At 35.7% G+C, this 12,601-nt stretch overlaps 1 protein-coding gene across 1 annotated transcript in view; it reads right to left on the bottom strand.

The window, feature by feature from the left end:
- Window positions 1–12,601, bottom strand: part of UBE2V2 (ubiquitin conjugating enzyme E2 V2) — a 49,180-nt gene that overhangs the window by 16,290 nt on the left and 20,289 nt on the right. The window contains exons 2-3 of the mRNA XM_032841192.1: window positions 4,909–5,057; window positions 690–815 (exon numbers count right to left, since the gene is read on the bottom strand). Coding sequence (XP_032697083.1) covers window positions 690–815; window positions 4,909–5,057 — 275 coding nt within the window. The remainder of the gene's footprint in view (window positions 1–689; window positions 816–4,908; window positions 5,058–12,601) is intronic.

Below are 12,601 nucleotides of genomic sequence, written 5' to 3'. Positions count from 1 at the left end.
TTGTTTTTGTTTTTTGTTTTTTTTTTAAATTTTAATAAATATTTTTTTTTTTTTTTTTGTTGAGGGGGGGGGGGGGGGGGGGGGGGGGGGGGGGGGGGGGGGAGTTTGTTTCTCCCTCTCCCTCTGCCCCTCCCCCTGCTTGTGCTCTCTTGCTCTCTGTCAAATAAATAAATAACGTATTTTTTTAAAAAGTCTTAACATGAACCTTAACAACTTACTCATACTGAAATTCAGCCTTCCCTGTGTGAATCTGGTCGAGCATGTCATTTTGGTTTATTTGCTTTCAACATACAACAATGTTCAACCTGTTTGTTCTAATACAGACATACTTTCACTCAAAGAAAAGCCTCCTCTTTAAGAATATTCATCCTTTTAAACTCACCAAATATACCTTAACCTTAAAGAAAACAACATTCAAAGAGAAATAATGGTCATCTTTTCACCAAATAAGGATTCAACTAAAATATGACTACTGAAGCAATTAATAAAACCCTAAGAAAACTGTTGTCAACATCTTATCTAGGCTGGTACATACAAGTTTTTTAAGGATAGGTTGACATATACGAGAAAAACAACATAAGATTAATTTCTTTTAGACTTCCAGCTAAACGAAGTCCTTTTTAAATTTTAACTTTCTCCTGACTATATATTATTCATTATACAGGAATAAAATGACTATTTTAACTTACCATTCCACTGGAATTATTAATTCCATTCATATTAATTTTGGTTACAAATCTAACTGATGGAGGAACTTCTGGGTATTTAGGTCCACATTCTACTTTCAGGCTATATATTCTGTTTTCATAATTTGTCTGGAAGGCAAAAAATAATAATAATAATAATCTTCAATTACTAATTAAAGAAGAAAAGTACAATATGAATATATCTGACATTACTTTATGATCAAGAATTTACTTTTCTACATTTAAATTTATTTGACTTATATGGTCAGAAAAAAATGGAGCAAGCATACTTAAAAATCAAGATTTTATAATATTAAAATTATTCTATAAAGTAATATCAAGAGACAGAACTTGCTTTTTGTGGCACAAACAATGCCTATAACAAATTAAAATGAAAAAAACAAAACAAATTCAGACTTTAATAAAAAAAAGTTTATATTGTATGGGGAAGGACTACTGACTTGTGTCACACATAGATACAAGTTCCCATTTGTCCAGAACAATTCTATCTATTCCCACTGTCCCAGTATTAATTATTAACTATACTTATTCACTCTCAAAAGGGGCTGGCTGGACAATAATTTACACGGTTATTCCACTTATACAGCAATCAGAAACTTCTAGCCAAAGGGAAAACAGCATATTATACCATCTTACTGTAATAAAACATAATTATTTCATGCCTTATTATATTTCTATTACTTTATTAACTTTGAGGTTCATTAAATTCCATTTTCAGAGATACAACAGCAAAATGTATGTCTCTGTATCATTTTAAAATAGTTTCTTAATCAAGAAGTTGAACGTCACCATATTATTAAACAACTATTTTAAAGCAACCAAACTAAAATACTTGCAGATTATTTAGACTTATTTTCATGCTATAATTAACTCTTTATCCTTACGGCTTTTGCTCACTTGGTTAACTCATTAATGTACAATCAATAATAGTAAAGTAAAAAATAAATGAAAGTGACAAATTTAATACCTGTTGGTTCCTGCATAAACCTGGAAAAAAAAATTAAGCTAACCATCTATAGATTTCACTTACCCAAACTGATCCACAGCTTCCTTTCCCTTAAGTAAGAGCTATTCCCAAGTGGAGGTCAGATCTGGGATATTAAACTACTGTAATTTAAAATGTGTGCAACAATCTTGTACATATGATTATTAAATATTTTGACACTTTAGAAAGAAACACCTATATAAAAGTCATCCCAGTTTAACAGCACACATCCATTAACAACATGCCCAGTGCTTTGGATATGTATAGAAAGGACTAAAATCAGGGACACCTCAAGGAAATCATCCAGTCTGTGGTTCTCCAATCTGGATATACATTAGCCTCTCTATAAAACTTGCATTAAAAAATAACAGCCCTCAAGAAATTGTACAATGTTAGAAATACTCACTGTATGTGGAAACAAACAGACTCACACTCTGCTGGGAGTAGAGGATGGTATAACCATTTTGGAAACAATCTGACATTTTCTTATGGAGAGAAGTAAGTGTACACATACCCTATGATGTAGCAATTCCATTCCTAAGCATTTTACCCACCCCACCAAAATGGAAACAAACATTGTTCACAAAAGTCTTAAAAGAATGCTCATAGCAGTTTTATTTCTAATAAGCACAAAGTAGATAAAATCCAAATACCATGAACACAACTGATAAACATATTGTATATATCCATAGAGTAAAATACTACACAAAAATAAAAAGAAACACACTCCTACTATATGGCACAAACAGGTGAATCTCTAAGATACTAAGTCAAAAGAAGCAGACCAGCAAATACAAACACTACATGATTCCACTTACACAAAGTTCTACAACCTGCAAAACTGCTCCAAGGTGCAGGAAGTAGTGCCTGGGGTGAAGGTGGGAAGAGGCAGAGGTAATTGAAATGTTCTGTATCTGGAGTATAGGCAACAGGTATCTTTTTGGAAATTCATGGTAAGATTTGTGCATTTCATTATATGTAAATTATACCTCAATTTTTTTTTTTTTTGTAAGTTAAAAAAACTAAGTTAGCCTTTTGGTCTAATTCAATGCTTAGAGTAAACATTGTCTTAGCTTTGGACACCATGGGCTAATTTTATAACCTCTAAATTTTAAAAAACAGCCCTATCCTTCTGTTATCTAGTAAAATAGTAAAATAAAAAAGTAAAAAAGGAACTAATATTTACTAAATATATACTATAGTCAGACACCTTCCTGTTGTCTAAGTAAGCCATTTAATTCTCCAACTGCTCTAAACATGGCACCTTCTAAAGAGAAAACAACTAAAATGAGGCATCAACCCCGGCAGATTTTATTAAAAGGCAACTGAACGAGTGTACAAGCACTCACCCCAGCGGGTCCCACATGCCTTAGCGAGAGAGGTTAAGTGGAGAGAGGGTGGGTGATACAGGGCAGAACTCACTGGCTGGCTAGAAAGACACTGTGCCTTTATGAGGCGCTCCCCTCTTGCCTGGAAGTGAGAAGAGGCTCCAAGATCCCCACCCCCAGAAAGGGGAAAGCCCAATGAACAGAAGCCTAGCATGGCCACTGGCAGCACTGTGTCTACATGACCTTTTCAAGCAAGCCAGATCTCCTCCCCCAAGCAGAGCAAGCTTCACTATGCACTGGCACAGCCTGGACACAAGAGCTTCCTGCAGTTTAGTGACACCAGGAAAGACACCTAGTCCAGGGAGTCCTGCTGGTGACCCCAAAAGTGTGAGATCAAGTGGGAGTTGCTCTTCCATATTTGCTTATGTTATGGGACAGCCCACAGAATCACTGAGGAACTCATACACAAGCTCTAAAACATTCCTAACGTTTAAAGTCCTCTGGAGGTAGTGCCTGGAGAAAAACTAAATCTAAATAATTTCAAATTTATATTCTACCAAGTTCAGACTGTCAAATCTTCAAACTATTCATTAAGAATGCTGATAAATTAAATCACTTTTTTTTTAACCAAACATGGTAATCATGTTCATAGGCAATGAAAATCATGGTTTTCATTACAAATACCAAGTTATAAAATAAATCAAGAACCTTAACCATCAGTACTACATTTCCTTCCTCAAATATCTCATGGAAAAATCAAAGCAATAGAAGGAAGTCAGAGTTTGTTAGGTTAGTACTGTGCTCAAATTTTGCAAAGGAATACCAGAAAATATAAAACATACTTTAATTCACTCACTAAAGTTAACACTGTTGATTACCTGGATCCATTTTTCTTTTGTAATAATCAAGAGGAAATCTAAACCCTACCCAACAGCAAAACAGTTGAAATGCTCCCATAAGGTAGCCATTAGTATATAAAACCGAAGACTTAAAAAAAAAAAAAAACCTTCAAATTAGTGTTCTTTCCAGCAAGTCAAAACATTACACAATACATATTACATATTTCAAAGACTCACTGCCAAGAATGCAGTAAATGGGACCTTCGAGTAAGGAATGCAATGTACAAAATATTTCCCAGTCTGAAAAGATTTTCAGTAAAAATAAAACTTTAAAACCTTGAGAAAGATCAAAGAATAAAACACAATGGGCCTGTTGCCAACAAAAGAAAATATACAAAAATCAGACTTTTCTATATACTTTATTAATGAAGAAATTAATACCTATAGCATTTACAAGGCAAGTCAAATGTCAAAAGGGCAAACAGCAGTGTGCACTCAATACAAACCAATTTAGAAACCCTTGGTTACACACACAGCAGATTAGTAACATATTACATCAAAATACACTGTTTGCTCTTCCCAAATACCCCTCCATTTCCTCACCTTTTCTCCTCTCTATCTGGAATGTTCTCCATCCCCATCACCACCTTCTGAAATCCTACCAGTCAGTCCTTTAAGGCTCATTCCAAAGGCAACTTCCTCCACTGTTCAGCCTTCCTCAATTATTCCAGCTAGAAGAAACATATTCTGAAGTCCCGTAGTGAACTTTCTCTGCCATAGTTAGAATCTGTCATTTGTATTTATTTTTTCTTCTCCACTAAACTGCAAACACCTTGAGGGCAATGACCGTATTTTTCCCCCCAGTCCTCCATAAAATCAAGCATTATATCCTATACACAGGAAGCATCAATAAACGTATACAAACTAAATTAAAAGGGAGGAATTATTTCAGTTAGAAGTGATAATTATTTTAATATTAATATAAAATAAAATTCTTACTCTAAAATGACAGTAAGTAATAGAAAAAATATATAATTTATAGCACTGACCCTTGGTGGCCCAATAATCATGCCTGTCCACCTTGTAAGTGTCATATCTTCATCATCTTCAAGGCCCCAGCTAACCGTACCATCGCCTACTCCTTTTTGTCCTTCTTCAAGTTCTTCCAACAAGCGAAAATTACGAGGAACTTTAACTCCTGTACAAAAGAATGTCAATGTAAATGTAAAAAGCCCATAATTAAAACAGGTGCATATATTCAAATTCAACTTTTTCCAAATTTACCTTTAAGACCAAATTCCCTTTAAGCATTCTGCCCCAGAAAATGCTCAATTTAAAAACTAGTCAAAATGAAAACACTAAAGAGAAAGCACTGTACCAAATATTAATTGCAATACAGATCATGTATATAAATTCCTAATTAATGTTGTCCTGATATAAATCAATCCTAAGGAAATCACTATAAAATGAGTATTTTCCCATAACTGAGATTTCTGTCCCAAGCCTAGAACACTGCATCAAATAAATGGGCAAATATGAGAACGTTCATAAAAGCTCAAATTCATTAACATACACTCTCTAATGCTTTTTAAAGAATGGAATTATGTTCCAACTTTAAAAAAGGCACTAGAAAGTACTATTTTTTTCTAGAACGCTGAAGCAGAACCACCCACAGTCCCCAGTCAGTCTCCTTTACTATTCTGGCCCCAAACAATAGGATCTTACCTCTCCCATGTCAGAATGCCACTTAATCATCACTTGGAGAGTTCCTCCATTTGAGAATAACTCTCCTCATGAATGTAACAGTTTCCTAGGACCCACCCTTCACCTCTGGGCCCAACCCAGCAAATTATTCATGATCCACTGGTCCTTCTCACACCTCCCATTCTTTAGACCTCATCACCCCTACTCGATTTTTAAAATCTTAACACAGATGTCTTCCCCTCTGCCTAGAATTCCCTAGTATTTCAAGTTTTCTCTTTCATTCTCAGTAAACCTGGTCTTTGCCACCACTGTGAACTCCAATCCCTAGAATCCAACCATGATTCTTCTAACTGACCACAACCTTTCCTAAAATTATTGGCCTGGCCTCTCCAAAGGATAGATCTTGTGGTCTCGCATGTTCTCAACAACATCAAGCTTGAAACATTCCCCAGTCCCACCATGTAAGTCTTGAAAAAATTAGGTAAATGTCCCCAGAAGCCTCTCTCTCTGGTTCTGGAGACTGCACATATATTCTTGTGTACTCCCTCTCATGCATGCACACACACAACGATGAAGCAGAAAGAAGTGACATCTCTTTTTTATTTTTTTTAGAGACATCTCTTCTAAAGCAACTGTCAATTTGTGTAACCTCTCTCTTCGTAAAACCAAAACATCTTTCACTTATTAATTCATACTAATCCTTCCGGACATACAATGAAAAAGCAATAAATACTGTAACTTAAGAGAACACTAGCCATTTTACGTACTGTGCTTTATAAAAAAAAAAAAATGCTTGAAAATCTTGGGCCACAAAAATATGGAGCTGTCATAAATCACAAGAAACAAGAATAGTCATTATTACAACTATTATGATTATCAATAACCACTTGTTTAGCATACGCTGTATGCTACTTCAAGCAAATCATCCCATTTAATCCTAAAAGCACCCATTTTACCATTGTAGGAATTGGGATATAAAGAAGTTAGGTGACCTACCCAAAGTCACACAAGCTGTAAGAGACAGATCCTCAATTTCTAGACCAAAGCCACTTTTAACCACCAAGCTACACAGCAGTACAAACTACACAGGCAGCATATCCTGGCACAGATATAAGAATCAGACTGCCAAAGTCCAGTTCTGCTAACCACTTGATATGTGACCCCAGCCCTATTTTCTCATCTATAAAAGTGAGGTAACTAACAGTAGTTCCTACCCACAGAATCACTGTGAAAACTAAACAAGGTAATCCATCTTAAACTCAATGCTGACTATGATGGTCATTTCAGTATCTGTTTCTATTAACCTCCATCAAAGCTATGTGAGAAGAAAAGCTCTTTGTACAACCCTGTGGGGTGGTCCCTAGAAATATTATCCTAAGCTGTAAGTTTTCTATTTACCTACCATTGCTACTTTCCTGTAACTGTATAGTCATTACCTCCACAATATATTGCTACTGAGTTTTTAAAGTAATCCTAAATGAACCTGATTACCCTTGCCCTTATGAAGTCATTCCCCAAGGATTATTATAAATTTGTATTATTATAAATTATTATAAATGTTTCCTCCTCGTTATAAACAATTCAATCAAGCGACCTTGATGAGCATCCAAAACAACAAAGCAAACAATGTAAAATTAATGTTTCTCTTTACATAAGTGCCATAAAAATGATAAACCTAGTTACTGCTAAACTTTTCACCCTTTCTTTATATAGCTTTCTGGGAAAATAGTTCTAAAACTGATAGATCTATTACTGACAATACTAACATTTAAAAAGTTGTAGCAGCTTAGACTATTTTACTTTTATAGTGTAAGACAAACAAAAACCAAAAAAACACTGAGCCATATTTTCAAATTCAGGACTAGAGCACTGGCTTTATTTCACCCAACCACCAATGTCTGTGAAGGAAAAAACAAAGCCACAAGATGGGGATATTGCTCCATGAAAACTGAAGTATTACACAGCTATCTTCTAGATCTCTTGCCATCTATGAGTCTTTTTCTACAGTTCTAGTTGTCTTTTTCCTGTATATCTGGGTGTGTCATTTTGTTAACAGTTTTAAATATTTTACCTCCTTAGTCTGGGTTCAGTTATAAATAAATAACCCATAAATCTATCCCTTTCTAGCTGAAACTTTTTAAAATGCTGTCAATATTTGGTCCAGGAGAACACCAGAGATCATCCAGTCCAAAACCTAACACTTTAGAGGAAAGAAAATTATCACCATAAATGTTATGTGATTATCCTAAAGTCACTTAACTATGTGTTTGTTGACAAACCAAGTCCAAAACCCATCTCCAGGCTTCCTCCACTAATCAATCTAGTCTCTTCTCCATCACACTGAACCTGCACTTCTGAGCCATAACACCAAAAAACTACATTCACAATGCAAACGACCTAGGAAACATGCTTCCAGCTTTAAATCTGAAGGATATCAAATCCCAAATCATTTGCCTTTAATTCCCATGATACCAAAAATAAAAGCATAAATTTTTACGTTTTTCAAATTACAGCGAAAATAGTATAAGACCTTGAATAGTAATAAATCTATCAATATGTCCACACAAATATATGAGAAATGGTAACAAAGCAAATCTACCAGTTTGCGAAAAATCATCTAAATTAAGGAAGTTCTAAAGTAACACTAAAAAAAGATAAGTGGTATTACAGTTTTAGAGAGGGCAGTGTGGATTCCAGTTCCAGCAGCTGATGGTAAACAGTCTAAGATGTACAAAAGTCCCCAAATTTCAAGGAATAATTATGGTTACTATTTTAATGTACTTCTCTTCAGATTATTCTCCATATACAAAATATGGTTTCCATGTTTTTTGCCAAAATGAGATCATGACTCATAGTTCTGTAACTTCCTTTTCCCCCTACTTATGAGCATCTTTCTATGACAGACATTATCAAATGCCATTTTAAAATGCTTGCTTGAGGGGCAGGGGTTGGGAGACTGGACCAGAGTAATGACCACCTACTCAAATTTTGTAGCAACATGGATATGACTGGAGAAGATTATGCTGAGTGAAATAAGTCAAGCAGAGAGCCAATTATCATATGGTTTCACTTACTTGTGAAGCATAAGGAATAACACAGAGGACATAGGGAGATGGAGAGGAGAAGTGAGTTGGGGGAAATCAGAGGGGGAGATGAACCATGAGAGACTGTAGACTGAGAAACAAACTGAGGCTTTTATAGGGGATGGGAGTGAGTGGGTTAGGTGAGCCTGATGGTGGGTATTAAGGAGGACATGTATTGCATGGAGCACTGGGTGTGGTACGTAAAAAATGAATCTTGGAACACACACAAAAAAGGTAAAATAAAATTTTAATAAAATAAAAAAGTAGGGAGATTAGAGAATGTATACAACTTAAAATATGTATTTCCTAAAAATCACTCACTGTTGTAGTTTGTCATATAAACAAATACTGTAAAGAATTTCTGTAATTTGTCATGTGAAAAAATACTGTAAAGAAAGCATTAAAACTGAAGTCCAAGAATTTCTGGTTTGCGGTGCTTAAAATCATATATTAGTAAAAGGATTTATAAAACTTTTCTAATAATACTCCGTAATTTTTCAGTAATTTAAGACAAATATTTGATTTTAACATTATTATCTTCCTTAATGGAACAAATAACATCACGAAAACATAACGTAGAGGGACACACATAAGGCAGGAAAGTAACAGGTGACCTCTATTTTGTCATCCATTCACTACTGTATTAATTCACACCTACATTCAATAATCATTTGAGTACTACTAGATTCAATTACTATGTAGACTAGGAAGTTGAGACTAGGAGGACTAAAACCCTGCTCTCAAGAACTTTACAGTCTATGAGAGAAAGACAGAGAGACAGCAAAATACAATGTGAAAAACTGTCTGGGAGCATTTAGAAAGAACAACTTACCCCAGAAGGGGGACAAGGAAAGTCTCCTAAAGGAAGAACTCTCCAGATGCACCATAAAGATGAACAGAAACCATCCAGGGTGAAGAGTGAGTGAAAATATGTAAGATGTCAGCAGAAAAAATTATAAAGCATAAGCAAAAAAACATCAAAAACCTGGAAAAAAAAAAAAAAGCAATGTGCTACATGACAAACTTATTCCAAAGATTAAGTTCTCAAATTAATCTACAGAGTCTTCCAATTTAAGCTGAAAATCCAACAGCCTTGCCCTTGGAACCTGACAAAACAGTTCTAACATTCTTCTAGCAAATCTGAAAGGCAAGACTCTGGAGAAAATTTTTAAAGAAAAAGAAAACAGAGGAAATAGTTTTTCCTAGATATTAAGATTTCCTCATCAACCAAAGAATGTGAATGTGACAAAGGTAATCTGAAACTAACGGCGGAGGTGGCCCCAAAACAGATACATGCTCGGAAAAAAAACATCAAATAAAGCCTAAATCCAGCAAGAGAAGAGAAATAATAAAGATTAGAACAGAAATCAATGATATAGAAATTAAAAAAAAAAAACAGTAAAACAAATCAACAAAACTAGAAGGTATTTCTTTGAAAAAATTAACAAGATTGATAAACCCCAGCCAGACCTACCAATATGAGAAAGTACCCCTGAAACAAATAATATGTTATATATTAATAATAAATTTTTTTAAAAGTAAACAAAAATAAAAAGGACCCAAATCAGTAAAATCATAAATGAAAGAGAGATCACAACCAACACCAAAGAAATAAAATTGTGAAAACATCATGAGCAACTATATGCCAACAAATTAGGTAATTTGGAAGAAAAGGATACATCCCTAGAAACATATAAACTAACAAAACTGAAACAGGAAGGAAGAGAAAACCTGAACAGACACATAACCAGCAAAGAAATTGAAGTAATATTCTAAAATCTCCCAACAAACCAGAGTCCAGCCCAGATTGCTTCCCAGGGAATCCTACCAAGCATTTAAAAGAAGACCTACTACCTATTCTTCCAAAACTGTCCAAATAAACTGAAATGTGAGGAAAACTTACAAACTCATTGTATGAAGTCATAACTACCTTGATCCTAAAACCAGAAAAAGACCCCCCCTAAAAAGGAGAATTACAGACCAATACCCTGATAAACATGGATGTAAAAATTCTCACCAAGATACTAGCGAATAGGGGGCGCCTGGGTGGCTTAGCATGTTAAACCTCTGCCTTTTGGGCTGCCTGGGTGGCTCAGTGGGTTAAACCTCTGCCTTCAGCGCAGGTCATGATCTCAGGGTCCTAGAATTGAGCCCCGCATGGGGTTCTCTGCTCAGCAGGGTGCCTGCTTCCTCCTCTCTCTCCCTCTGCCTACTTGTGATCTCTGTAAATAAATAAATAAAATCTTTAAAATTAAAAAAAAAAAAAAAAAGAAGAGTCACTTAAAAAAAAAAAAAAAAATACTAGCGAATAGGATCCAACAGTACACCAAAAGGATTATTCACCACCACCACCAGGAGCGGGATTTATTCCTGGGCTGCAGGGGTGGTTCACCACCACCACCAGGAGCGGGATTTATTCCTGGGCTGCAGGGGTGGTTCAATGTGATACACTACATTATAAGAGAAAAGATAAGAACCATATAATCCTCTCAATAGATGCAGAAAAAGCGTTTGACAAAATATAGCATCTTTTTTTTTAAAGATTTTATTTATCTATTTGTCAGACACAGAGATGGCACAAGCAGGGGGAGGGGCAGGCAGAGGGCAAAGCAGGCATCCTGCTGAGCAAGGAGCCTGATGTGGGACTGGATCCGAGGAACCTGGCATCATGATCTGAGCAGAAGGCAACCACTTAACCGACTGAGCCACCCAGGTGTCCCTACAGCATCCTTTCTTGATAAAAACAAAAACAAAAACAAAAACCACTCCATAATGTAGGAATAGAGGAAACATACCTAAACATCACAAAGGCCATACAAAAGATCCACAGAGACTATCATACTCAATAGGGAAAAACTGAGAGCTTTCCCCCTAAGGCCAGGAACATGACATAGAACATCGACTCTCATCACTGTTGTTCAAAACAGTACTAGAAGTCCTAGCCTCAGCAATCAGTCAACGAAAGAAATAAAAGGCATCCAAATCGGCAAAAAGGAAGTCAAACTTTCACTCTTCATAGATACTCTGCATAAAAAACCCAAAAAACTCCACCAAGAAATTGCTAGACTGAAACAGGAGTTCATCAAAGTCCCAGGATATAAAATCAACACAAGAAGTCAGTTGCATTTCTATGCACTAGCAAAGAAGCAACAGAAAGAGAAACCAACAAATCAATCCTGTTTACAACTGCACTAAGAAGGAACAGATACCTAGGAATAAACCTAACCAAAGAGGTACTCTAAGAACTACACAACACTTACGAAAGAAACTGAGGAAGACACAAAGAAAGCCAAAAACATTCGTGCTCATGGACTAAAAGAACAAACATTGTTAAAAAGTCTATTCTACCCAAAGCAATCTACATATTCAATGAAATCTCTAACAAAATACCATTAGCATTTTTCACAGACTGGAATATAATCAATCCTAAAATGTATACAGAAGCAGAAAAGTCATCAAATAGACAAAGAACTGCTGAAAATCAAAGATGAAGGTAAAACAATTCACAGACTTCAAACTGTATTACAAAACTGTAATCATCAAAACAGTATGGAACTCACACCAAAAAAAACACAAACACACTCCTCAATGGAACAGAATAAAGAACCCAGAAATGGACACCTTAATTCTATCGTCAACTACCCTTCAACAAAGCAGGAATGACTATCCAATGGAAAAAGAAAAGACTCTTTAACAAATGGTGTTGGGAATATTGGACAGCCACATGCAGAAGAATGAGATTTGACCACTTTCTTTTTTTTTTATTTTTAAAGATTTTATTTTTTATTTCACAGACAGAAATCACAAGTAGGCAGAGAGGCAGGCACAGAGAGAGGGGGAGGCAGGCTCCCTGCCGAGCAGAGAGCCCGATGTGGGGCTCTATCCCAGGACCCTGGGATCATGACCCGAGTCGAAGGCAGAGGCTTTAACCCACTGAGCCACCCAGGCGCTTGAC

This window comes from Lontra canadensis, unplaced genomic scaffold (assembly GCF_010015895.1).
Source record: "Lontra canadensis isolate GAN:19392208 unplaced genomic scaffold, GSC_riverotter_1.0 scaffold121, whole genome shotgun sequence".
Taxonomy (NCBI): domain Eukaryota; kingdom Metazoa; phylum Chordata; class Mammalia; order Carnivora; family Mustelidae; genus Lontra; species Lontra canadensis.
Note: the sequence above shows the minus strand (reverse complement) of the source record. Positions and strands in the feature narration are given on the sequence as shown.